This window comes from Chanos chanos, chromosome 7, assembly GCF_902362185.1.
Source record: "Chanos chanos chromosome 7, fChaCha1.1, whole genome shotgun sequence".
NCBI classification, from domain to species: Eukaryota; Metazoa; Chordata; class Actinopteri; order Gonorynchiformes; family Chanidae; genus Chanos; species Chanos chanos.
This window is the reverse complement of record NC_044501.1, coordinates 43,969,815-43,996,238: the sequence shown is the minus strand read 5'-3', so window position 1 is coordinate 43,996,238 and position 26,424 is coordinate 43,969,815. Positions and strand designations below refer to the sequence as shown.

Here is a 26,424-nt window from a genome sequence, read left to right as displayed (position 1 = left end):
GTGTGTGTGTGTGTGTGTGTGTGTGTGTGTGTGTGTGCGCGTGTGTGTTTGTATGTGCATGCATGTTTGTGTGTGCAATGGGATATTTCTGACCGTACCTATTGGGCATTAATATTCAAATCATTTACTGGAGAGAATCATGAATAGAGTCTTTGAATAGAGAGATGTGAGAAAAGTGTAGTCTTTGTTGTACACGTTCAGAAAGCAGTGAGAACACAGACAGAGACACAGGTGTGTTTGTGTGTGTATGTGTGCGTGCGTGTGTGTGTGTGTGTGTGAGAGAGAGAGAGAGAGAGAGAGAGAGTAAGCATTTCTTCCTAAGGTTCCACTTAAATGAACTCAGAATGACCATCATTGTTTTCCACATAAGTCCAACTGTCCTAGACCAAAAACTTATTAGGTTTTCATGATTGAGCCTTTCTATAATATGGGAAATGCATTTCATCAATAGCGTGGATAATAAAGGATTAAGCATCTGTAGACTGTATAAATGCTGTAATATTTTGCATACACCCAGGATTAGAGCTTAAAGAAAGTGCTTTTAATAAACACTGCACACAGTGTACATATCCACCATTATTGGTCATCTTTTTATCATTAATCTCCCCTCCTGTGATCATTACACAACAAACACCGGTGCAGATATCACAGTGATATTTCAGCCTATGAATGACTAAAAAGTAATTCATGATGTGCTGCACAATGACTGTAGTGACTAAATGACATTAAGTTTGTTAGTGTGTGTTTGCACTGTTCTGTACAGGACTCTTCATGCTGTCTGCATGTGTTCCTCATCAGTATCACTTTGTGAATGTGAAGAAGACCTGGACTGAAGCACAGACATACTGCAGAGAGCACTACACTGACCTGGTCACTATTGACAACCAAGAGGACACAGAGGAGCTGATTAAAACTGTTAAAGGAGATGTTGAGCGTGTTTGGATTGGACTGGAGAAGAGTGGTGATATGAGGTGGCAGTGGTCTCTGGGAGATCCAGCAGTCTACAGAGAGGGAGAAATGGGGTTTACAAACTGGAACCAAGGAGAACCAAATAATTTTCTGGGTGGATCTGAGGACTGTGGTGAAATGACAGATAACGGACGGTGGAATGATGAGACGTGTTCAGTCAAACGTTCATCTGTGTGTTATGACGGTAAGTTAAAGTGTGTGTGTGTGTGTGTGTGTGTGTGTCTGTGTGTCTGTGTGTGTCTGTGTGTCTGTGTGTGTGTGTCTGTGTGTGTGTGTGTGTGTGTGTGTGTGTTATGACGGTAAGTTAAAGTGTGTGTGTGTGTCTGTGAGTGTGTGTTATGACGGTAAGTTAAAGTGTGTGTGTGCATGCATGTATATGCGTGTGTGTGTGTCTGTGTGTGTGTGTGTGTTATGACGGTAAGTTAAAGTGTGTGTGTGTGCATGCATGCATATGCGTGTGTGTGTGTGTCTGTGTGTGTGTGTTTAAAGGATTTATACATTCTTGCAACTGCTCCTTTTCAGTATGTTGAACTTGACCTATTGGTCTGTTTGTTAAGATTTCTAAGCAGTGCTCCTATTGTAGACAATTGTAAATTAAAGTGTTGTGCGTGTGTGCATGCATGCATGCATGTTTGTGTGTGGTGTGTGGTGTGTGTCTGTGTGTGTGCGCGCACGTGTGTGTGTGTGTGTTTGTGTTATTTGGCCAGTTTAAAAACAAAAAAGTCAAAAACATGATTTTCTAATTTGATTTCCTCGTTTTCCTGACTGTCTTACAGAAAACAAGAAGAACAGTGAGAGATACATATTTGTTTCTGAGAAAAAAACCTGGAGAGAGGCTCAAAGATATTGCAGAGAGAAACACACAGACTTAGTCAGTGTGAGGAACAAGACTGAGAATGAGAAGATAAAAACACATATAAAAAGAACTTTTTTGACCTGGTTCATTAAAAATGCTGTCTGGACTGGCCTGTTCAGAGACTCGTGGAGGTGGTCAGATGGGAGTACCTCATCATTTAGAAACTGGGCATCAAACCAACCTCAGCAGCGGAAGAATGAGAGATGTGCAGTGGTATGGGTTACCGGCAAAAACTCAGGGAAATGGGGAGATCTGGGATGTCACGTGAAGCGGCCATTCGTCTGTAGCGATGGTGAGCTCACAGCGGTCTAGTATTGATTTTTAATATGAACATCTCTGTGAAAATCAATGAGAGGTGATAACCAGGCTGTAGTTTGGGTGAAAGATGTGGAAGACCACGGTGATTTGAAGTGTCTGCCGCAACTGTGAGGTGATCTTCTCAATACTTATGGTTAAGAGATTTCCTTCAAGATAAGATAAGATAACACTTTATCAATCCCCAGGTGGGGAAATGTGGGTGTTAACAGCAGCGGAAAGGAGGAAAGACAGGTGAAGAAGTATAGATAAAAAATACGAGATGTTGATTGCACACACACTGTGAACAGTGAGCTTGTTCTCTGCATTTAACCAATCCAACACACCAGTAGTGAACACACACCAGACGCAGGAGCAGTGGGCAGCATTCCTCTGTGCCCAGGGAGCATTAGGGTTAAGTGCCTTGCTCAAGGGCACACAGCCATGGATGTTGGGCCTGGGAATCAAACCAGCAACCCTCCAGTCACAAGCCCAAGTCTCAAACCTTTAGACCATGGCTGAGATGACGAATACAATAAATATAATATACTAAAGTGTAAAAAATAGTGGTGAGCAATATTTTGAGCACAACCAACAACAAAAGAGCACAAACTGTACATGTAGTGAAAAAGGTGCAAAGAGCCAAGATGTTTGTCAATAAAGAAAAGAGCGGAACAGGTTGGGTGTTTACAGTGTCCAAAGCGAACACGATTAGGATAGGAATGGTAAACAAATGACCAGGAGGCTCGGTATTTAAGTGTTCAAGTGTTAGATGTTGGTGTCCAGGGTAGACGCTGTATATGGATTAAAAGTAAGGTGACTGGGTGGGGTAGAGCGTGTTTAGTCCAGGATATGAGTAGGTAAATAAGTCCTGATAATTCCTGATGTGACAGTTTGATTACGTGCTGCTGTTGAAGAATACAGGAGACTTTGTCAAAATTTCTTTTTTTTTTCCCCTTACTGTCTGTTGTCTAGATAAACTGATCCTGATCAATAAGTCCCTGACCTGGAGAGAAGCTCTGAATTACTGCAGAGAGCATCATGTGGACCTGGTCTCAGTTCACTCAGAGAAGATTCAGAAGTGGGTGATGGAGGTGGTTGAAAAGGCCTCCACTATTCATGTGTGGCTGGGCCTTCGCTACTTGTGTAGCTTTGACGTCTGGTATTGGGTCAGTGGAGATTTCTTATGCTACCAGAACTGGGCTCCAGGGAACAACACAAGTGGAGAGGAGGAATGTGGCGGTGTTGTCAAGACAGGAGCCATAGAGTCTGGAGGGAACAAACGTTGGGTCAGCTCACCTGAGACAGGGAGACTCAATTTCATCTGCAGCAACTATGATGGTATGTCACGTATGTGTCTCTGTGTGTGTGAGAGTGTGTGTGTGTGTGTGTGTGCGTGCATGTGTGTGTGTGTGCGTGCGTGCATGAGAGAGAGAGAGAGAGAGAGAGAAAGAGAGAGAATATGTGTGCAGGTACAAATGATAACACTGTCTTTTTTGTCACCTAGAAAACTAGTCAGAGAACTGGTGGACCACCTGGATCGTCGCTGGAGCAACTGGGTTAAGATTCCTATATGTTATAAGTACTTCCTCATAGTTTTGATAATAAACATTTTCATTTCCTTCAGGACTCATTTCCTTTAGACTGAGGCTTAAAATGTTTGTTTCTCCAGAACTGATCACAACAATCTATCTCTTTGCCAAAAAAATAACAAAAAATTACTTACTGTGCTCTATATTAGTCATGTAAAATCTAAATTTACACCTAAACCAAATGCTTTGTTCCTTCATTTCTTTCTAAATATGTATATTTTATATGTATATGTATAAGTGTCTGTATGGTTCTGTTCTGTTTCCTGACTCCTGCCTGATTCTTGTTTTTGAAAAAAATAAAAGATCATTCTTCTAATGAGGATTAAGTCAGGGGGTGCCGTCATACTTTGATTTGACTGTTGTGGCCTGTAAAGCCCTTTGAGACTGTAAACAGTGATATTGGGCTCTAAATAAACTTGAACTTGAACTTGAACTTTACAAAACCAAGCCTCATATTTCTGGCGTCATGATGACTGGATCCATGAACATTATGTAATGAACAGCATGTGATGTTATTTTCAAAACGCTCTTTGCTCCGTGAGTGTAAATAAACCACATGTTTTGATTATGTAAATAAGGACACCTGTGAGCAGATGTGGTGACTGCATGATGATCTCAGCTTAACAACAAATCACCTCACTTGACCTAAACTGGGAGCCCTGCGAAAGGTTGTGTGTGTATGGGGGGGTGGGCACTAATTAAAACTAATTATGAGAAAGCTGGTTAGCGCACACATGTCATTTAAGGTGGTCGGCCAGACTAGAATGATAATCGCTGCTGTATGACAGAATACATCAGTGGCTTTAGTGGAAGTGGTTGTTTTTTTTAATGAAAATATAGAGTGATAAATAAATAAGTGTAGATGTAGAGTTTTTTTATGTAGGTATTTTAGGTAGTGTAGGGTTTTTTGTTTTTTTTTTTCTTCTGAACACCTGACCGAAGTGGTTACATTTTGCTGTCTTTCTACGGTCTGCAGGAGAGAGAGTCTAGTGTGGTCAAAAAAGAGGCTCACTGTAAATGTGTGTGTGTGTGTGTGTGTGTGTGTGTGTGTGTGTGTGTACCAAAGTGTTTCACAATGTTGTAGGGAAATTATATACATGGTCTCATGTCCAAATTCAGTTGTGGGGAGCAACTGGAGAGAACGTTTTGAATACAGCCATGCGTTAAATTCAGTGATGTAGTGTGCACTGAATGAATGGTTTCTGGTCCAGTTCAGTGATGTAGTGTGCACTGAATGAATGGTTTCTGGTCCAGTTCAGTGATGTAGTGTGCACTTAATGAAAGGTTTCTGGTCCAGTTCAGTGATGTAGTGTACACTTAATGAAAGGTTTCTGGTCCAGTTCAGTGATGTAGTGTGCACTGAATGAATGGTTTCTGGTCCAGTTCAGTGATGTAGTGTGCACTTAATGAAAGCTTTCTGGTCCAGTTCAGTGATGTAGTGTGCACTTAATGAAAGCTTTCTGGTCCAGTTCAGTGATGTAGTGTGCACTTAATGAAAGCTTTCTGGTCCAGTTCAATGATGTAGTGTGCACTTAAAGAAAGGTTTCTGGTCCAGTTCAGTGATGTAGTGTGCACTTGATGAAAGGTTTCTGGTCCAGTTCAGTGATGTAGTGTGCACTGAATGAATGGTTTCTGGTCCAGTTCAGTGATGTAGTGTGCACTGAATGAATGGTTTCTGGTCCAGTTCAGTGATGTAGTGTGCACTTAAAGAAAGGTTTCTGGTCCAGTTCAGTGATGTAGTGTGCACTTAAAGAAAGGTTTCTGGTCCAGTTCAGTGATGTAGTGTGCACTTAATGAAAGGTTTCTGGTCCAGTTCAGTGATGTAGGGTGCAATAAATGAAAGGTTTCTGGTCCAGTTTCTGGTCTGATCTACCCATGACTGTACTGTGGTAACACATAGGACAACCACACCCACTCCAAACTAAAATTCTCCTGCTGCATGACAAGTCACAGCATGGTTTCAGCACCACGGACAGCGACAGCGTTCGCCTTTGTTTTAAGTGCTTCAGTTAAACTCACCATGAAGGACTTGAAGAGTTAACATGGCTGCATATGCATTGGTCATGTTAACAGTCCTAAGGTAAAATACAAAAAAAACAAAAACAAACAAACAAAAACAAGAATGAAAACAAAAACAAGGACTGAGAAAGAACTGACTACACAACATTTCAATGAGTGCGCTGCTGTGTCTTCTTCTAGATCCGGACGAAAAGCCAAAACTCTGTGAATTAAGATCTCGAATTTACCGGCTTTCGCGCCAAGAACTCGACACCCTACACAACACGCACATTTCAAAACCACAGGAACCTTGAAAACCTCGAAAAAGATGGATTTGCCCTCTATTCATCATTGCATTCACAGTTTGGCATATGCTCAGTTTGGCACAATTTGTGTTAACAGGTGATGCTACTTTAACCACTTGCATTACACATATTTTTTTTAGTCTGAGTCTTTTTAAAACTGTCATCAGGAAGTTCACACACCGTTGCAATTTGATTCTTAAATCGGAGAGATGGAGAGAGAGAATCTGATGCGGTGAGAGAAGAAGCGCGCGCGCGTGTGTGTGTGTGTGTGTTTGTGTTTCTTTATGCTAGGGTGTGTATGGGTTCACTGCGTGTTTGCATCCTATCAGCATGCAGGTTGTTATCTTTACTCCTCATGCAAAGTCAATGGAAGGGGAATTTTCACCATGTCCAGAGGGAAAATATTCTCATGAAAATATGTTTAGATGTGTTGTATAGTCAAGTGTAGAACAGTGAGGTCCCTGATGTTATACAGCCAGTCATACAGCCATGAGGACAGAAACACAGCTGATCACAGAGAGTGACAGTGAACACAACTTTCATACACAGAATGGAACTTTCTTTACAGAACGTGAGATAATGACATAGGACAAATCATCTACATAACCGTTACATATATTATTAACAATGGCCGCACATTAACAAGTATGACAGTAAAATATACCACCCGGAGACGAGAAAATGAGGGGTCATCAGACATGTTTTTCAGATGTGACGTCACTTTTTAAAAGGTCACGCAAGTACGATATTTGTTGTTGTTGCTGTTTGTTTGTTTGGATAAGGCCAGCTCTCTCTCTCTCTCTCTCTGTGTGTGTGTGTGTTTCCCTGCGCGTGTATACATCCCATAAAAGTGGTTCTTGGTACTCCTCATGCAAATGTCTGAAACCAATGTAACTACCAGGGAATCAAATGATTTTCCTGGAGAGAAAAATGAATGGGGTCTTTATACAGTAGGGTGCTAAAAAGTGAAATGATTGCTGTACACGTACAGAAAGGAGCGAGGACAAAGACGGAGAGGCAACTGAACAGAGACCTTCAAACGCAGGTAATATTTGCCGTTTCATACTTTACGGAACGTGCCGTTTAAAATGCACCAGTGACAAAATGTCACTGGTAACTTTATGAAGTCCAATTGAATCCGCATGGACAGTTGTCTCGGACAGATGGATTAGCGGTTCGTCAAGTATCTCACACTGTTGATTTGACAGTCAAGTGCAAAACGTTTGAGTACACTGCCTCATAACCTGTAATACAGTCGTGCTTGTGCGTATCACAAATGTTGAGTTAAGGTGTTGACACTTTATGTTGGCAATTTGTTATGGGTTATAGTGGCTGAAATAAGCATACAGCGGGAAGACGTAACCAGAAATAGACCTGTTCTTTTCTCTTTTTTCCTTACAGAGAGTATGTAACATGTAGCGACATTCGTCACGCTCACCGCTCTCAGTCTAAGCCTAGTTTCGATCTGACAAAGGAGCGGTAGTGGTAGTAGGAGCAGTAGTAGTTCAATTTTATTTTTTACATTGCTTGATCCTGTTTATTTTGTGTGTGTGTGTGAGAGAGAGAGTGATGGATGCTGAGCTGGAAACAGAGGAGGAACAAACCTCGCCTTTAAATCTATGATTAGTTTCAACCTGTTCCCGTTAATATAGCTTGATTAACAATAAAACTAACGATTCGCAGACTAATCAACACCAGTCGCGTAAATAGAGTAAATGATTACCGGTGTCATGTCGTGATGGTTTTATTTCTCTTTACTGGAACTGTGCACCATTTGTTATATTTGTTATTCTTGAAATTTGTGGATAATTGTGCTTTTCGCTCTTTGCCCGACGTCAGGGAACAATAATGTCAAATGCGTTCGTTTGATTTGCAAGATTCCGGCGTTTAAATGCTCGCGAAACACCGTGGATTGTCTGAAGCATGTGTGCTATAGCTAAGGCTGCAGCGTGAAATTGTATAACAAGGATGGCAATGATCTTAATACGTATTGGAAAACTAATCCCTCGGTGTGTCTTACGTTGTAGCATTCTTGTGTTACGAAATTCAAATTTAAAAAAGGGAAGTTATTGACTTTTAGGTTAGAAAAGACAGGATCTTTTATCTATAGGCTAAAGTACATCGGCGTTGAGTGATATGCACAATAAAGTTTGGCACTCCAGCCTCAGCTCGATTGCAAAAAACAGTAACTCTGTCACTAAATGACATTGATAATCATTCACTCTATTTACGCGATTGGTATTAGGCCTAATTATCCTGCGAATAGTTAATTAAGGCGGATTAACTGGAACAGGTTAAACGTAACTTTATCGATGAAGCTAACAGCTGACCTACCTGGCAATGAGTTCTTAGCCAAGTAAATTGTAGTTGTAAATCTCTGTGAACGCGCGCACACACTGTGAACTGTCACGGTCCAACCCTGCTCTTCGAGGTCCTAATCCATGTTTTCCTTGTGTCCTGTCATGCATGTCTTGTCTGTCTGTTCCAGGCTGCTCCGGTCCATGTTTTACCCTGTTTCCTGCCTGGTTCCCGCTCACCTGCTGTCATTTACCTCATCAGCCACTGCATTTAAGCCCTGTCTGTTTCCCCACTAGTTTGCCAGGTTATCTCGCTATTTTCATGTTTTTTTTTTTTTTTTTGCCTTGCTCATGTTACCTTTAACCTCTGCCTGTTTTTGGATTGTGTTTCTGCCTAGTGCTTTTTGGAACTTCTGCCTGGTTTTTCTGACTCTCCATGCCTGACTTTCTCTGCCTGTTTTTGACTATCGCCTTTGTCTCTGCCCACCGGTACCATCACTGTGATTTTATCTTTTGGATTTTTTTTTTTGGAAAGAAGGACTTCATTAAACATCTGTTAAATAACGTTCTGTCCTCTAGGTCTGCTTTTGGGTTCTCTGTCTACCAGGCCTCACCGGCCCTAACAGTGAACAGTGAGCAGTGAATTTGTCCTCTGCATTTGACACATCCTACACACATGAACACACACACCAGACGCAAGAGCAGTGGGCAGCATTCCGGGGGGGGGGGGGGGGGGGGGGGGTATTAGGGTTAAGTGCCTTGCCCAAGGGCACACAGACATGGATGTGGGTCCTGGGAATTGAACCAGCAACCCTTCGGTCATGAGCAGTGGTCTAGATTTAGAGAACCGGGCTCCTAATGTAGAGATTAGCATGGTTACCCAGTGTGCTTTGCAGGAGTACCTTTTGTGTTTTATTGTTCTCTCATTGTGATATTGTTGTTGCTGTTGTTGTTATCATTGTTGTTTTAACAGTGTGGTGTATTCAGAAATGTTTGTGCTTTCATTTTACCTTGTTGTCATAGAGTTACCCTTGTGATAAAGTGTGTCTGTCAAGACACGTCACCTAAATTACATCAGTAAATATTTTGTTCTCATCAGTAAACAAGTGCATTGAAATCTTGTTTATTTGTGTAAGTCCAAAGTCATTACAGAACCATACATTTAAAAGGAAGGGTTTGTTTTCTGTCGGTCCTCTGCTCACTGACAGCCGGTGGTATGTATGTGTGTGACTTTAATGTGCAGGCATATAAGCCTATCTCAATTTTTTTTTTTTTTTTTTTGTAGACTTCACATAAGGCTGGTCCTGAATATTCGAATATTCTCGTTCGTTGGGTAGATATTCGGTTTTCATTTTTGGGATTCCAATATTCCTTTTTTTTGCTAAATGTAGACTATCAATAATGCCGACTACAGACTACATCAATTCAGTCCGATTTTGATAAGATTTTGTCGTCGCAGACAAACTTCCACCGTCGGGCAAATATTAACGTCGGGAACGACGAACTAGCGTCTTTACCCATTGTAGTGTGCCATTATCTGAGAACAGCGATGTGAGGTCTGGAACGCTCCACGACGAAACACGACACACGATGCGAAAAGTCTAGCATGTGAGAATTTTCTGTATTGTCCTGCCTAGTCTGACATCTCCTGCAACATGTTTCTTGACGTTGACCAACAGGACTAATGACAGTCTTCCTCCCTGACTATTTATAAACTTGCACAAGGTTTTGGAAGGCAGAATATGATGATACTTGTAGTCTTGCCAGTCTATCGGTCAAGACACGGCAAGAATTTATGGCACTATGATTGCCTAATCCGACTAATAGTGGCGATCGTGAAAGACAAAAATATCGTGTAGTCTGATCCCGGCATAAGGGCGAACTGTAAAATACGTTTTGTCAGCACATTCTTGTGCTGTATTTATGCGTTTTTAATGGCATTAATCAAATGTGGAAACAACGTATTCTTCCAATAAAGACAGAGGCATTTATTTGCTTTATAATTGCTCAATTTTACCGGCGTTCATGGAAGACTTGGCAATACTAAGAGCCTTGCGTTTATTTCACCTGAAGCCCTCAGACTCCTGCAAGCTGTCTTTATCCGAAAGACAGCTTGTTTCCATTCTTTATGTTTAATCTAATTCGTGAACAGATATGCGTACGGCAAACTGAATTCGCTAAGACAACCTCACATTGTTTTATTGTTTTGTTTTGGTTTTTTTAAACCCATGCGCATTCCTTTTCATAGCCTGGAGAAACAACAGGGCTACCTTTTCAAAACCTTTGCTATTCTGTTTTTAGGCACAAAAAACGACAACTGTAAGCATTTTAATCCACTGCTCTTTCGTTTTATAGTCACGAAGAATAAACACCTATATAATTTTCTTCTACGTTTATTTGAGGCAGTTTATTTCACTGAAAGGGTCGCTCATACCGTAGATTATAAGAAGCCTGCATTTATTGGAGACTGGGCTATCATTGGAGGTTTTACGATACATACCATCTCAGCTTTGGCACCTGACATCCCTCTCACTCACAGCAGTAAACGTAAAACCTCAGCTCACCTTGGCCGTTAAAGGAAGGACAAAAGGCTGAACGCTTGGTGACGGAACCATTTAAATGATGTCCTAACAGCGGAGAGAGAGTCGAGAAGAACTGGTTGTAAGAGAATAACAGCATCCTTAGATATTAATGCGTTTAGCTAAACCGAAAGACACGTGTTGCAGCGCTACGCCTTCCATCCCGAGTCATGCTCACTCCTCGCCCGCCCTCGCCCCGGCCCCATCCCCGACTCCGAATATTCGAATATTCGCTGTTGATTGCTACCTGACTGAATAAACACACTAATTACTGCAAAATCCACAAGAATGATTAAGAGTCCTTGCTTTGGGACAAATTCTTTTTGTTTTGCCACCAAAGTTGGCATTTATAAAATCGCCAACCGTTAGATCCACATTTCATCCGCCGTCTCTTCAGAGTTTTCACATGAACTGGAGTCATCTAGTCATCCATTCTTTACTGATGATCTGATATGTGTCCACTGCCTTTTTTTTTTTTTTTTTTTTTTTTTACATTTCCCCTCTTGCTTTTGACCCGATTTTTTTGTCAGTGTTTTTTTCTTGTTCTCCCATCTGATGTACAGACATCATTTCCCTACTGTCCTACCTCACACCTCCCCTGCTGCTTTTTGCCGTAATACAAGTGGAATTTGCTGCTGCTGTTGTTGTTGTTGTTGTTGTTGTTGTGTGTGTGTGTGTGTGTGTGTGTGTCCATACACGTGTGACATATATTTTTTTCTCTGCAATTCAATATAAATGAAATAGAGAAAACAACACATCATATAATGACTATTAGTCCTCCATTAACAGCACATAACATGTACTGAAATGAATTTTACACTACAGCAACAACGATGCTGCTTTGCTGTCATCAGTGTTTGTACAGTGTTTATAATGACAGTACTAAAATGGACCTGTCTGTCATTTAGATCCATCAGAGATGATTCTCATCATACATATCATCCTCCTTCTCTCAGGTCAGTGCATTTGCGCATATGTCCGTGAAAGAGAGAGAGAGAGAGCATTTTTTCCCAAAGTTCTGTCAGGAACAGAACCTTAGGAAAAAAGGTTCACTCTGGTAAATGTGTTGTATCTAAAATTGTGTGAGTTTGTGTCTGTATGAATATGTATTTCATACAGACACACATTTCATAGGTAGAATGAGTAATAAAAATGACAATCTTGTTAACATTGTTCTGTACAGGAGTCTTCATGCTGTCTGCATGTGTTCCTCGTCAGTATCACTTTGTGAATGTGAATAAGACCTGGACTGAAGCACAGACATACTGCAGAGAACACTACACTGACCTGGCCACTATTGACAACCAAGAGGACACAGATGAGCTGATTAAAACTGTTAAAGGAGATGTTGAGCGTGTTTGGATTGGACTGGAGAAGAGTGGTGATGAGAGGTGGCAGTGGTCTCTGGGAGATCCAACATTCTACAGAGAGGGAGAAATGGAGTTTACAAACTGGCACCCAGGAGAACCAAATCATCTCGAGACTGAGAAATGTACTGAGATGAGACGGGATGGACAATGGAATAATCAACCTTGTGACCACAATCAGATTTCTGTGTGTTATAATGGTGATTACTCTTTATACGTTACTTTACTGGTAAAATTATATATGAATTGCAGTTTTCTTGCCATGAAATTAAGTTTTAATGAGGAACTTTTCTCCATGTGTTATGATGGTGATTAGATTGCTTTATTGGTGAAACTACACATATTATTTTTACACTTTTCTTGCCATGAAATTAATTTTTTGACCAAAAGAGAGACGAGTTAACAGGACAATCAAAAGAGAACCAAAATTCAATGTCAAAGTCTGTGTTGTGGTTATATGTTTATGCAATGAAATTTCTCTTACAGAAAAAAGAAGATAAAACCTATTTAAAAATGATGTAGTTTATAATAAACTCAATCATGACTGTAAAAATCACAATGAAGTATAAGGATCAGAGAGATTAGTAAAATGTTTGTCTTCCAGAGAAAAACGTCAGCAGTGACAGATACATAGTGATTAAGGAGACCAAAACCTGGAGAGAAGCTCAGAGCTACTGCAGAGAACATCATACAGACCTGGCCAGTGTGAGGAACCAGACTGAGAATCACATGATATGGAGTTTGATAAACGACAGCACTAGCGATGCCCGGATCGGCCTGTTCATGGACTCATGGAAATGGTCAGATCAGAGTAACTCCTCATTCAGAAACTGGGCGTCTGGACAACCTGATAATAATGAGGTTATTGAGAAGTGTACTGTCATGCAGGTAACCGGCGATGAACTGGGACAATGGCATGATTCGTCATGTGGTGATGAAAAGCCTTTTGTTTGCTATGAAGGTGAGCTGATTCTCTGTGAATTTTTGAATGTAATTTACTTGGATGTAATTCCATGTATTTCATGCGGAGAATAGCTGTGATCAAAAGCGGAAGTAATTCTGTGTTACTCAGAGAGTAGTTTTTTCATGTTATTGTAAAATTACAATGTTTGGGCTGTCATTGATAATATTATAGCCAGGAGTACTTACTGAAATGTAATCAGTTACTGAACACAAATAGGATGGATATTTTTGTAATTAGTAATGTAATCCATTGGACGACAAAAGAAAAAATGTAATCTAATCTAGGTACTTTTGGATTATTTTTTGGATTACTTCAAAATCAAACATTGAAAATATTGCACCTTATACTAAAAAATGGACACAGGCACACAACTTTGATCTCCACAAATATTCTTTTTTTTCTCTTTCAACATCTCAAAGTATTTTCAACGCAAATAAAATGCATTGTGCATATTCAGCATTTACAGTTGGTTAAAACAAATTACCCTTACAAATACAGTATTGGCAGAAACTACAGGGGGGTGTTCCAGAAAGCGGGTTTAGTGAAAACTCAGTTAGTGAGTTAGTTAACTCAGAACATGTAGTAAACCTCCTAATAGAGGAGTCCTATGGCTTCATTCTCCTAGCAAAACAAAGCCATGAGGCTCTTCTATTAGGAGGTTTGCTACTTGTTCTGAGTTACTTTGTGTATTCTGCAACATGTGGGCTGGTGTTCCTTTTGCTTAAGGTTTTGTTGCTGCTGTTTTGTAATCAAAGGCCACATGGAGGACTTTGCTCTTGTAATGCAAGAGGAGCGCTTACTCAAAATGTTCATTTTCCATTTTCAATGTACATAAAAAAGAATAAAACAACAACAACAAACAAACAAACAACAACAACAGCAACATTCATTTAGAGCCCAGCATCGCTGTTTAAAGTCTCAAAGGGCTTTATGTGACCACAACAAACAAAACCATGGCCAGTTACAGCAGACAACATAAAGATAACAAAAGCAGGACGAGGGGGATGGTGATGATGAGGAGGATGACGGGGAGGGATGAAGAGGATGGAGAGGGCGGGGCACACCTGGGAGGAAGACAGTCACACTCACACAAGGCATTCATACTCAAGCATATAAGACACACACACACACACACACACACACACACACACACACAGAAGATGGGGGGGGGGGGCATTAGTGGGGTATCAGGAGTTAATAACGCAATTTTTTAAAAAAAAATTGCAGTGCATAGATGCATTAGTGCAGTAGAGTTAATGACTGTGGAAGGTGCAGGAGGAGCAGGGCCACGCAGGGTAAACAGGGCCAGGGGCCACAGGGCAGGGGACAAAGCCAAGAATAAAAAAACTCCATTATGCATAACTCATCATTAAAAAACAAAAACAAATATTAATTAAGTCACCATTGAAAAAAACTGGCAACCTGGCAAACTCAGAGGAGTAACTTACTTTGATATACAGTAGAATATATTTGGCATTTCGAATTGGTCAAATCAAATTACCCTCACAAAAACACGCTGGCATAAATGTCTACAGGTTTACTGTGTTGCTTCTTTTGTTGAGGTTTTTCTTGCTGATGTTTTTTAATCAAAGGCCACAGGGAGGAGCTTGCTATTGTAATGCAAGAGGAGCACTTACTCAAAATGCTCATTTTGATTTCAAAACATATTTTAAAGATGTAATCAAAAATGTAATCAAGTAATCCTTGGCAATGTAACTATAATCTAATTGTACATTTTTTTCAAATGTGATCTGAACTAATTATAGTTTTTTTTTGTGATTCCGATTAAATGGAATCTGTCACTACCCAACCCTGATTATAGCTTATTACACTATTTGTAGACAAGCTGATCCTGATCAATGAGACTCTGACCTGGAGTGAAGCTCTGAATCACTGCAGAGAGCATTATGTGGACCTGGTCTCAGTTCACTCAGAGAAGATCCAGAACAAGGTGAAAGCGGTGTCTGAAAAGGCCTCCACTGCTCATGTGTGGCTGGGCTTACGTTACAGCTGCTCTCTGGGCTTCTGGTTTTGGGTGAGTGGAGAATCTCCCTGCTACCAGAACTGGGCTCCAGGGAATGGAACTGTGGTGGAGGAGTGTGTAAATGAAGGAAGAACTGGAGCAGTTGAGACCAGAGTCAAACAATGGATCAGCCTTCCTGAGAATACAAGACTGAACTTCATCTGCAGCAACTATGAAGGTGTGTGTGTATGTGCATGTGTGCATGTGTGTGTGTGTGGGTGGGTGTGTGTATGTGTGTATGTGTGTGTGTGTGTGTGTGTGTGTGTTATAAGAATCACTCTGACGTCCTCTTGTTTTCTCTTCATTTCATTGTAGATGACTGAACAGATCACTGAGGATCAACTGGACCTTTTACCTTTGGGCTCCATTTCAGAAGAGACAAGAGTGTGTGCATATCTGTTTGTCTTGTATCTCTATATATTCACCTTGTTTCAAAAGCATGATAAAACTCAGGATTACTTAAGTTTACTTTGGGGAGTAGTTTAATGATGCAATTTCTTTAAAGATCTCGACTGATTTTAGATAAAACATAAAATGTTTCTTTTTTGCAGAATTCTATTCACATTATTTTTTTTTGCAGAAACAGTTTAATATTATCCTGTAGTTTTTTCTGAATGCCTTGAAACTGACCCTTAATATGCGTGTTAATTTGAAACTTCACCATTAAAACTTGTATTTAAATCGTGTCAGAATTGTCTCGTTTTTAAGCTTATCAAGTTAATAATCCTTTTTTGCCTCACATCAAAAATAGCATAACAGTACACATTTGGATTTTACATACATATCAACAGATTATAGAAATTAAAATTTATGACCTATTGTTAATAAAGATTTTAGGATGAAGGTCAGGGTTAGAGTAAAGGCCAGTGTATGTATGTCTCTGTACAAGGTCTACTGTCTCGACCAGGATGCACTAATATGTAACTGAATGCTTCCACCATACTTCCACTGGGGCTCATGTGTATGTGCTTTGTACCTATGTTCATATAATATAAAAAGAGGAAAACTGATTATGGCAGAGGACACTTTGTCTGTACAAATGTATTATTTTCAGAAAAGGAAAACATGTTTGAATTCAGCATAATCAAGCATTTTTGATGGATGAAGTTCAAAGGTAAATAATTGTGAGTTTTACCCAAGAAGCGATAATCTGTCTGAAATGCCATATCATTTTAGGGTGTCTCTGGCTGTAGCAGTGTTTGTGATATATGTTGTATCATTTCTGTTTTATAAGTTATAATCAAATATGCTGGTTCAGGCACACAAATACAGCGTAACGTTAGAGGGGGGGGGGACACGGAATATCAAAAGGACGAAAAGAAGAAACACGGCAATTGTTTATCCGGAGGGTACCAACATATGCATGGCTCTGTAAAGACAGACTTACAGAGTGACATCATTATGACCTCAGCATTGTCAGTGGGACAGAGTGGGCACATGACCCTACAGTGACCTCACCACGTGAACCTGCGCTGACCAATGAGACTCAGTGATTAGAACACAGGTAGTAGTCCTGCAGTCTCTCACATTCAGTTACTTAAACGTTTCATACCCAATACTCCCAACAAAACCAGTTCATTAATATGAAAGTATGTGGCTCCTGTGCACACTGGGCATGGTAGAGACCCATCATCTTTTCTGTGTGACTGTTGGATCTCCTCGATGATTTTTTATTGGGCTGACACATCCCGAATGACACAGTGCTGCACAGGTCAACTCGATATAACAATATTCTCTGCATCCTGTATGTACATCCTGTCTGTGTCCTTTGTGTCTGTGTAATGCTAATCCTTCAATGTGTAATCCTTCAGTTCCATTATCAGCAGGATTTTAGTCTCAGAGTAATTATAAATATATGGTATTTAACAAGGAAATTTAAAAAAGAAAATGTGTAGCATGTAAAAATATTATGGATGTGTTTTCCTGTCCTAATTTAACCATTCAATCAATCTTGTCACTGTAATAAAAAAAAAAAAAACAAAAGAAAAATTGAACTACGAATCTCAGTTTCTAATTTCCCTTTCCCAGTTATTGTTTGCTTTTTATAATAATAAAGCAGCACATGCCTGCATCTTGGTTTTTCTCTCTTTCCATGTAATTCTCTCTCTCTCTCTCTTTCTCTCTCTCTCTCCGTTATGATTCCCGACAGGGTGCAATGCCACGCCTATATGCCGATCTCGCCACATGCGCCCTGCAGTTACCCATAAGCCTCAGGGGCTAGTGGATCATTTCCTTTACCCATATAAACCCCAGGGCTCTGCGTGTGTTGACAAGGTTATGCTTATATGCTCTCTTGCCCACACATTAAAATGATCTCTCTCTCTCTCTCTCTCTCTCTCTCCCTCTCTCTCTTTCTCTCTCTCTCTGTCCCTCTCATCCTTCCTCCTGCCCTCCACTCTCTCTCTCTCTCTCTGTCTCTATCCCTCTCTCTCTCTCTCTCTCTCTCTCTCTCTCTCTCTCCGTCTCTCTCTCTCTGTCTGTTGCTGTGTCTCTTTCCCACACACACTCAGTGAGCTTCAGCACTGCATTTGAATACTCATTACAATATCCAGGGCCTGGATAAAGCCTTTTACAGTTGGGTCTTGTTTTGTTTTTTTGTTTTTTAATGTTGATTCTGTAGTAACTTCTCAGATCAGACATGCTATTGAACGATTACATCGTAAAATTTCAGGATAAAGCATTGTGAGAGACATAATGATATTTGTTAATTTAATTGTATTTTGGGTTAATTTAAATGCCAGCCTTTATATTGTACAAATGATTCTTCCATGAGGACTTTTATTTTGACAAGCTTTAGAGCTTATCGTGATCCTGTTGATGCGGCGCTGGGCACAGGTGCAGCTCATACTTAAGAGATTGGAGCAGCACAATTTTTTTTTTTTACCGTGAATGTGTCGTGAGAATAATTTAACGCAAAAGACATTGTACAGAAAATTAATACCTTGCTTTAGATGTATATGTGTAAATAGTTCCAGTAAATAATTCAACGATAAGCTTAGACTCCAGTATTTTGAACAAGAAAACGCACGACACGACACATCACGAGTAAAAGACGGCTGCTTTTAGACATTCAGCAACTGTAGTCTTCAAGCATAAAACATAAAAATCCAAACATGTTTACAGTCTCCTGGATTTCGCTCTTGGATCTAGTCATGTCTTTTGCAGACACAGCCACAAAAAGTGGACAGAGGGAATTTTTGGATCATGTTAACTGGAAAAAATAAACAGTTACCCTCTATTGCTTCAAGAAAAACAGGGATAGATGAGCACTGAGTGAGTTGTCTTATTTATCCAATCGACTCATTATAATTAACCAGGAACACTGCACTGTTATTGATATTTTCTTGCAAATGATTAAATTACCAAACATCTGTAGGTTTTTGTTCACTTCCCTTTTCTGGGTTTCCCTAGAAATGAAGGTGAATGCATGTCTGTGTATGTCTGTGTGTGTATGCAATGGAATTATTGTACCAGGCAACAGTATTCAAATACTTTACCGGAGAGAAACAGGAAGGTCTTTGAATAGAGGTAAGGGAGAAAAGGGCATTCTGTTTTGCACTCGTTCAGAAAGCAGTGAGAACACAGACAGAGACTTAACAGAGAGAGTGACAGAAAACACCGCAGACTTCATATACAGGTAGGGTCTGCTGTCTCATACTTTACATGACTCCTGATAGTAATAGGCTATCATAAAATGGTAACACATGACATGCACACAGCTGTAGTTAGATCAGTATCAAAGTACAATACGTCACCGGCGCATGTGAAATAACATAGGGACTGCGACCATTTTCTCGTCCGATTAAGACTTCACCTTCTAATTAGCTGCATAAGGGATTCTTTTTTTTTTTTTCATTTTTATTTACAACATTTGCAGATAAAGAGTTTTGATGTGTGACAAACATTGATCGTTGTAATGCTGTTATATGACGCATTGTCCTGGTGCTCTCGTATTGCAGATGGTTAAAGCCGTTTCAACGAATTGTAACCGCGAACAGTAACCTTGTCTGACAGTCGCATTAGAAGTGACCAATAGTAGATCAATACTGCATGATCGTCTGAGTTCAAAATACCACATGATCGTATGAGTTCAAAATACCATATGGAGGGAAACAGATTCTTCAGAGCCTATGGACTCTGTATAGAAGGAGGGATTTCGATTTTAAATGTAAAAGTTTTTAAATGGATGCAAAAACCACCCTGAACCTAAAATCGTGACCATGCACATATCTACAAAACACAGTGACAGGTCATGTCATCTAAAGCTACAGTGAGAAATGTAATGGGTCCCACAAAGGAGGACTGTTACAGATATTAAAACCTCTTTAAACAGGAAAAAGTGAGCAGAGTGAGAAGATGCGACCACCTCTCAGGTGATCTCCTTCTCCTTATTCTTCCTTAAAATAAAGAAAATCATCTTATTCTTACACAATAAATCTCTACATACCTATATATGTATAAATTATATATCCCGCCCCCCCTTCGTTTTATGGGTCACTTTACTACGCCACCTTGGGCCTTTCATCAAAAAATATATACTTTCACACAGTAAGTTTCTACACTCTGGTGTTACAATGAAAAGGGTTTCTCAGTGATTGGATGCAGAGATTGGATTTTCAGAAAAAAAGTAGCTTTTATTGAGTCAGTAAAGAGCTGCAAGGAATAATGATAATGAAGTCATTGTTTATTCGCACACTATATTATTGTAAAAGGATGTAAACGGAATCAAAACCAACAGTACATTAAAAAAATGAAAAAAGTATAGAGACTATAGTTATGGTTTACCAACAGGAGGCGCTAGGAGGAAGGAGTGAGGGCATCGGCTGCGGAGGGTGGCTAAGGGACTTACCAAAGGGGCCGTTACCTACCACCACGGGTGCTCGTGCAGATCAGTCACATTGCAAAATAAAGTGCAAAAGTGTTCAGTGAAAAGTAACACAGCAAACACACAAGTGTGGACAGAAGTGTGAGTGCAGGGAACCTCCTGGACAACCGACACCCTCCGCCGGCACAACCAACCACCACTCCAACCAGGCAAAGTCCTAGAGCGAATAAAATAAAAGAAAGCTGGCTTATCTACACAGTTCATTTCTATAAATAGCTTTCTTAAAACACCGATAAGAACAGTCAAAAGGAACAAGTACCTGGCTACCTAGAGGCCAGGCAAAACTGGTAGCGCAGACAAACAGCAGTTTCTGAACAGTTTAACAACAAGGCAAAGCGTTCGGTAAAGCAAAAACAGTGAACAACAACAAAAAACAATAAACTACACACAAAGACAACGGGCACACCGGTAACTAAAGAGCAGTGGTTTCGGACATTTAGCCAGAACAATAAGCAAAACAGCAGGCAAAACAGCTGACAACCGAGGTCTAAAATAAAATAAAACTTCGCAATTAGCGACTATATACACAGGGTAATAAAGTAAAACTGAAATTACCTCGGAGGCCATAGCGGTCCGTCCTATGTTACCAAAACGAATCATATTACTTTACATTCCCCAGTCAGTAAGTCAAGCTCACTCTCTCAGCGGGAAGAGAGAGAGAGAGAGAGAGAGAGAGAGAGAGAGAACTACTCAAGTAGACGCTCTTTTATCGATGCTAGAATAGGTTGTACGGCAGTGACATATGTATGTTTTTTTGACTGAAATGCTGGGAAATTAACATTTAAACTGAAATGCTTTTAAGAGGTGAATGAAGCAACCAAAAATCATATTTTACCTACAGATCCCTCATAATACAGTTTATATCATAGATCATTCAGAGATAAGAAAATCTTCTGAATACTACTTTTTTATCATCAGTGTTTGTATCGTGTTTATAATGACAGTACTAAAATGGATCTGTCTGTTTTTTAGATCCATCAGAGATGATTCACATCATGCATTTAATTCTCCTTCTGTCAGGTCAGTGCATGTGTGTGTGTGTATGTGTGTGCGCGTGTGTGTTTGTGTGCATGTGTGTTTGTGTTTGTGTGTGTGTGTGTGTGTGTGTGTGTGTGTGCGCGTGTGTATTTGCATGTGCATGCATGTTTGTGTGTGCAATGGGATATTTCTGACCATACCTACTGGGCATTAATATTCGGATCATGAATCGAGTCTTTGAGTAGAGAGATGTGAGAAAAGTGTAGTCTTTGTTGTACACGTTCAGAAAGCAGTGAGAACACAGACAGAGACACAGGTGTGTGTGTGTGTGTGTGTGTATGTGTGCGTGTGTGTGTGTGTGTGTGTGTGTGTGTGAGAGAGAGAGAGAGAGAGAGAGAGAGAGAGCAAGCATTTTTTCCTAAGGTTCCACTAAAATGACCATCACTGTTTTCCACATAAGTCCAACTGTCCTAGACCAAAAACTTATTAGGTTTTCATGATTGAGCCTTTCTATAATATGGGAAATGCATTTCATCAATAGCATGGATAATAAAGGATTAAGCATCTGTAGACTGTATAAATGCTGTAATATTTTGCATACACCCAGGATTAGAGCTTGAAGAAAGTTCTTTTAATAAACACTGCACACAGTGTACACATCAACCATTATCAGTCACCTTTTTATCATTAATCTCCCCTCCTGTGATCATTACACAACAAACACTGGTGCAGATATCACAGTGATATTTCAGCCTGTGAATGACTAAAAAGTAATTCATGATGTACTGCACAATGACAGTGACATAATGACATTAAGTTTGTTAGTGTGTGTTTGCACTGTTCTGTACAGGACTCTTCATGCTGTCTGCATGTGTTAATCATCAGTATCACTTTGTGAATGTGAATAAGACCTGGACTGAAGCACAGACACACTGCAGAGAGCACTACACTGACCTGGCCACTACTGACAACCAAGAGGACACAGAGGAGCTGATTAAAACTGTTAAAGGAGATGTTGAGCGTGTTTGGATTGGACTGGAGAAGAGTGGTGATATGAGGTGGCAGTGGTCTCTGGGAGATCCAGCATTCTACAGAGAGGGAGAAATGGAGTTTACAAACTGGCACCCAGGAGAGCCAAATAATCTCGAGACTGAGAAATGTACTGAGATGTTTAGTGACGGACAATGGAATAATGTACTGTGTAATAAGGAGATAATGTCTGTGTGTTATGATGGTGATTACTCTTTATGCATTACTCCATTTGGTCAAATCAAATAAGAATTGCAGTTTTCTTGCCATGAAATTAAGTTTTCATGAGGAACTTTTCTCCATGTGTTATGATGGTGATTAGATTGCTTTATTGGTGAAACTACACATATTATTTTTACACTTTTTTTGCCATGAAATTCAGTTTTTTGACCAAAAGAGAGACGAGTTAACAGGACAATCAAAAGAGAACCAAAATTCAATGTCATCGGAAAGTCTATGTTGTGGTTATATGTTTGTGCAATCAATCTTGTCTTACAGAAAAAAAAGAAGTTAAAACCCATTTATAAATGATGTAGTTTATAATAAACTCAATCATGACTGTAAAAATCATAATGTGGTGTAAGGATCAGAGAGATTAGTAAAATGTTTGTCTTCCAGAGGAAAACGTCAGCAGTGGGAGGTACATAGTGATTACTGAGACCAAAACCTGGAGAGAAGCTCAGAGCTACTGCAGAGAACATCATACAGACCTGGTCAGTGTGAGGAACCAGACTGAGAATAACATGATAAGGAGTTTGATAAAGGACAGTGTCTCTGCCTGGATTGGCATGTTCATGGACTCATGGAAATGGTCAGATCAGAGTAAATCCTCATTCAGAAACTGGGCACCTGGACAACCTGATAATAATGTGGGTATTGAGAACTGTGCTGTCATGCTGGTAACCGGCGATGAACTGGGACAATGGCATGACCTTCCATGTGGCACTAAAAAACCATTTGTTTGCGATGAAGGTGAGCTGATTCTTTGTAAACTTCTGAATGAGGATTTTTTTTTACATTACTTTAAATGCAATATGCATGGTCTGTATTTTGTCACAGACAAGCTGATCCTGATCAATGAAACTCTGACCTGGAGAGAAGCTCGTAATTACCGCAAAGTGAATCATGTGGACCTGGTCTCAGTTCACTCAGAGAAGATTCAGAAGTGGGTGATGAAGAGGGTTGAAAAGGCCTCCACTGCTCATGTGTGGCTGGGCTTACGTCATTCCTGCACCCTGCGCCTCTGGTTTTGGGTGAGTGGAGAGGATGTCTGCTACCACAACTGGGCTCTAGGCAGTGGAATCGGAGCAGAGGACTGTGAGAAGGTGCTAAGAACAGGAGCAGTGGAGTCTGGAGGAGTCAAACAGTGGGTCAGCCTGCCTGAGACCGAGAGACTCAACTTCATCTGTAGCAACTACGAAAGTACGAGTATCAGATAATTACCAGACAGAGAAACTGGTTTGATTGTCCTGAGGAGAAAGTGTAACCAAATGTTTTCTTTCTGTGTCTTTTATCATAATGAAGACTAGATGCTGCCAGAGACCACCAGCACTGCATGTTTGAATCTGAATTACTGCATTTATATAGATATTAACTGGGATATTTCACTGGGAAAATGCAGGTCTGACCTTTTAATTGTTTTTCTGTAAACAGTTCAACATTTTTACTTATTTTGCCATCGTTCAATTTTTTTGTTGTATTTACTGTTAATCTTAAAGCACTAATGTTATGTCATTCATAGTTTGAATAATTCTTTCATTAATCTTTTTGCTTTCAAGGAAAACTCATCATCTCCTATTTTAAGTTTTCATTTATTTACCTGATTTTGAAAACTTAATTGTGGAGATTTGTTTCTCAAACCCATGATTACACATGCAAGAAAACATATATGACTTCAATTTATTACTTAAATAAAAAGACCTGTATTCAAAGTATGAATTCAGTGTGTCATATTTTATTTCCAAACATTTAATGTTGAAATAATTTTCTCATTTTGATATATGAGTAGTCCTTTATTTCTATTAATATTTGCTGCACAGATTAGAGGAAATCAATCATGATGTCATGCTAATTTCTACTCACTATTAAAACCTCACTCTGACCAATGGAGAACTTTTATAAACTGATTATCAACATACCATCTCTCTCAAAATGTCTCATTCACGGCAATATTCGACTAAGTATGTGACGACTTAGACAGTTGGCAGATTCCTTCAAAAAAACTCGATTGGTTCAGTCTCCTTCTTTGGAGACTGCTGTGTAAACATCTTTTTATGATGATTCATAAAAGGATTTGTGTCTAGAAAGTTCTAACGACATTACTGAAGCTGTGCTTTAGCTACAGTCTATCCTAGCCCTTCACCCACCTCCCACCCACTCACACAAAAGAATTACACCCATCGCACGGGCATGAATCCTATACCTGCAGGGTTCAGGCTACTCCATTTTATTACACCCACCCCAACAACTCATCCGCCAGCGGACGGGTCACAACAGTGAATCTCACGCATGAGTCATCTACGCATGGATGTTTGGTTGTAAATGAGGCTTGACCTAAACAAATAAACAAAATGCGGACCTAACACCTGAAATAAATAAACCGTTTAGTAAGATCTGATTCACTTACACGTGGTCATCACCTAACTGCCCAACGTGTTTTTCATGTCACCCTAGAACTGCTAAGGTTTCTAAAAAGTTTCTATGTCTCTACTTTAGTCTGTGCCTCGTCCAGCAGGTAATCCCTCCTCCTCTTCCATCAGACTGGCTCTGACGTTACGTTTGGTTGCCTTCAAAAATTGTTTGTGTAGCATTCTGTGCTGAATTGCAACCATACTCGTGCTACTGCAAGTATGTGTGTGTGTGTGTGTGTATGTGTTCACTACGCATCCTAGCAGCATGCAAGTGGTTCTTTTTATCCCTCATGCAAAATCAGTAAAAAGGGGATTTTCACAATGTCCACCACGAAAAATATTCAAATTTATTTCCCGGTAAAACATGAATCGATGTGTTATACATTTAAGTGTAGAACAATGAGGTCACTGAAGTTCACAGTCACACAGCCACAAGGACAGAAACACAGCTGATCAGAGAGAGTGACAGTGCATGCAATCCTTATACACAGAGAGGACTTATTGTCACTTTCATAACAGAACGTGTGACATATGAGAAATCATTTGCATAACTGCTACACATAACGTTAGCAACGGCTGCAATTAACCAGTGTGAAAGTAAAATACATCAACACGAGACTGGGACGTGAAACAGGACATGAGACGGCATATTTTCTGATCTTTTTTTTTTTTTTTTTTAAGTGGTCGCGCAAGTACCATTTTTCCCCGACAGTATTTAGGTGCGCTTGCGGGTGTGTTGTTCACTGTGCAGGTGTACATGTGCAACACGTGGTAATTTGCACTCCTCATGCAAAGTATCCGTATGGGAATTTTTCTGAACATACCCACCAGGAAACCATCTAATAATTTTCCTGGAGAGAGACATGAATAGGGGTCCTATTTGGCATACAGCTAGTAGGGTGCTGAAAAGTGAAGTCAGTGCGGTTCTCGTTCAGAAAGCAGCGAGGACATTGACAGAGACGCTACTGAGCCGATAGTGACAGAGTGTCCCACAAACTTCATATACAGGTAATGCCTGTCGTTAGACTCTTAACAGAACGTTGGATGATCTTACTGCTTTTATATAACATAGCATAATTATAACATGTCACATATTTCTGGATTTAACTGAATCGGTAACACTGCACATTACGTCATCGATGCATGTGAAGTAGTGCAGGTCATTAGACGGCCACCAGTTTTATCACGTTGGCGACCATTTTCTTGTAAACCTGCAGTCTTGCGTATTTTGGTGTTTAAATTGTTCTATATTTGAATGCGTGTGTGTGTTTGTGTGTGTCAGAGTGTGTAAGTGTCCAACGTGTTTATGATACGTCTTGGTTCTCACTTGCCCCTCTGGTGGTGTTTTAGTGTTCTGTTTCCCTAGGTTTATTACTTGATCAGTGTCCCGTTTCCTTGGTGCGGAGAGTTTTTCCTTTACGAGTTTTTTCCCCCTGTTTATCTAAGTACGCTCGCTTTCCCCTTCGTTAACTGCGATGTCTTGACTTGGTAAAGTGCATTTCTGAGCTGCTTTTTAGTAAATTCCGACCAGAACCGTCTTGTTGGCATTCCCTTGTGAATCATCTTCTGCCTGTACGTCTAGCCTCGTCTTCTCTCTTTGAGCATTCTATAAACCTGAGCCCTCCAAGTAAACAACCCTGGTTCGCTCATGGATCCAG

The 26,424-nt window shown here is 40.1% G+C and overlaps 3 protein-coding genes across 3 annotated transcripts in view; all 3 read left to right on the top strand.

Annotated features, from left to right (window-relative positions):
- The window catches only part of LOC115816445 (macrophage mannose receptor 1-like), a 3,693-nt gene extending 59 nt beyond the window's left edge, over positions 1 to 3,634 (top strand). Inside the window, exons 2-5 of the mRNA XM_030779398.1 lie at positions 764 to 1,153; positions 1,746 to 2,117; positions 3,095 to 3,460; positions 3,627 to 3,634. Coding sequence (XP_030635258.1) covers positions 764 to 1,153; positions 1,746 to 2,117; positions 3,095 to 3,460; positions 3,627 to 3,634 — 1,136 coding nt within the window. The remainder of the gene's footprint in view (positions 1 to 763; positions 1,154 to 1,745; positions 2,118 to 3,094; positions 3,461 to 3,626) is intronic.
- Positions 3,635 to 6,984: 3,350 nt separating this feature from the next.
- LOC115816444 (macrophage mannose receptor 1-like) lies at positions 6,985 to 15,567 on the top strand. The gene is made up of 5 exons (XM_030779397.1): positions 6,985 to 7,059; positions 12,151 to 12,271; positions 12,862 to 13,218; positions 15,063 to 15,422; positions 15,560 to 15,567. The coding sequence occupies exons 1-5, from the start codon at positions 6,985 to 6,987 to the stop codon at positions 15,565 to 15,567; spliced, it is 921 nt and encodes a 306-aa protein (XP_030635257.1).
- Positions 15,568 to 20,020: 4,453 nt separating this feature from the next.
- Positions 20,021 to 23,575, top strand: LOC115816443 (macrophage mannose receptor 1-like). Its single transcript, XM_030779396.1, has 3 exons — positions 20,021 to 20,120; positions 22,755 to 23,108; positions 23,196 to 23,575. Exons 1-3 carry the CDS (start codon positions 20,021 to 20,023, stop codon positions 23,573 to 23,575), a joined length of 834 nt encoding a protein of 277 aa, XP_030635256.1.
- Positions 23,576 to 26,424: the final 2,849 nt, after the last annotated feature.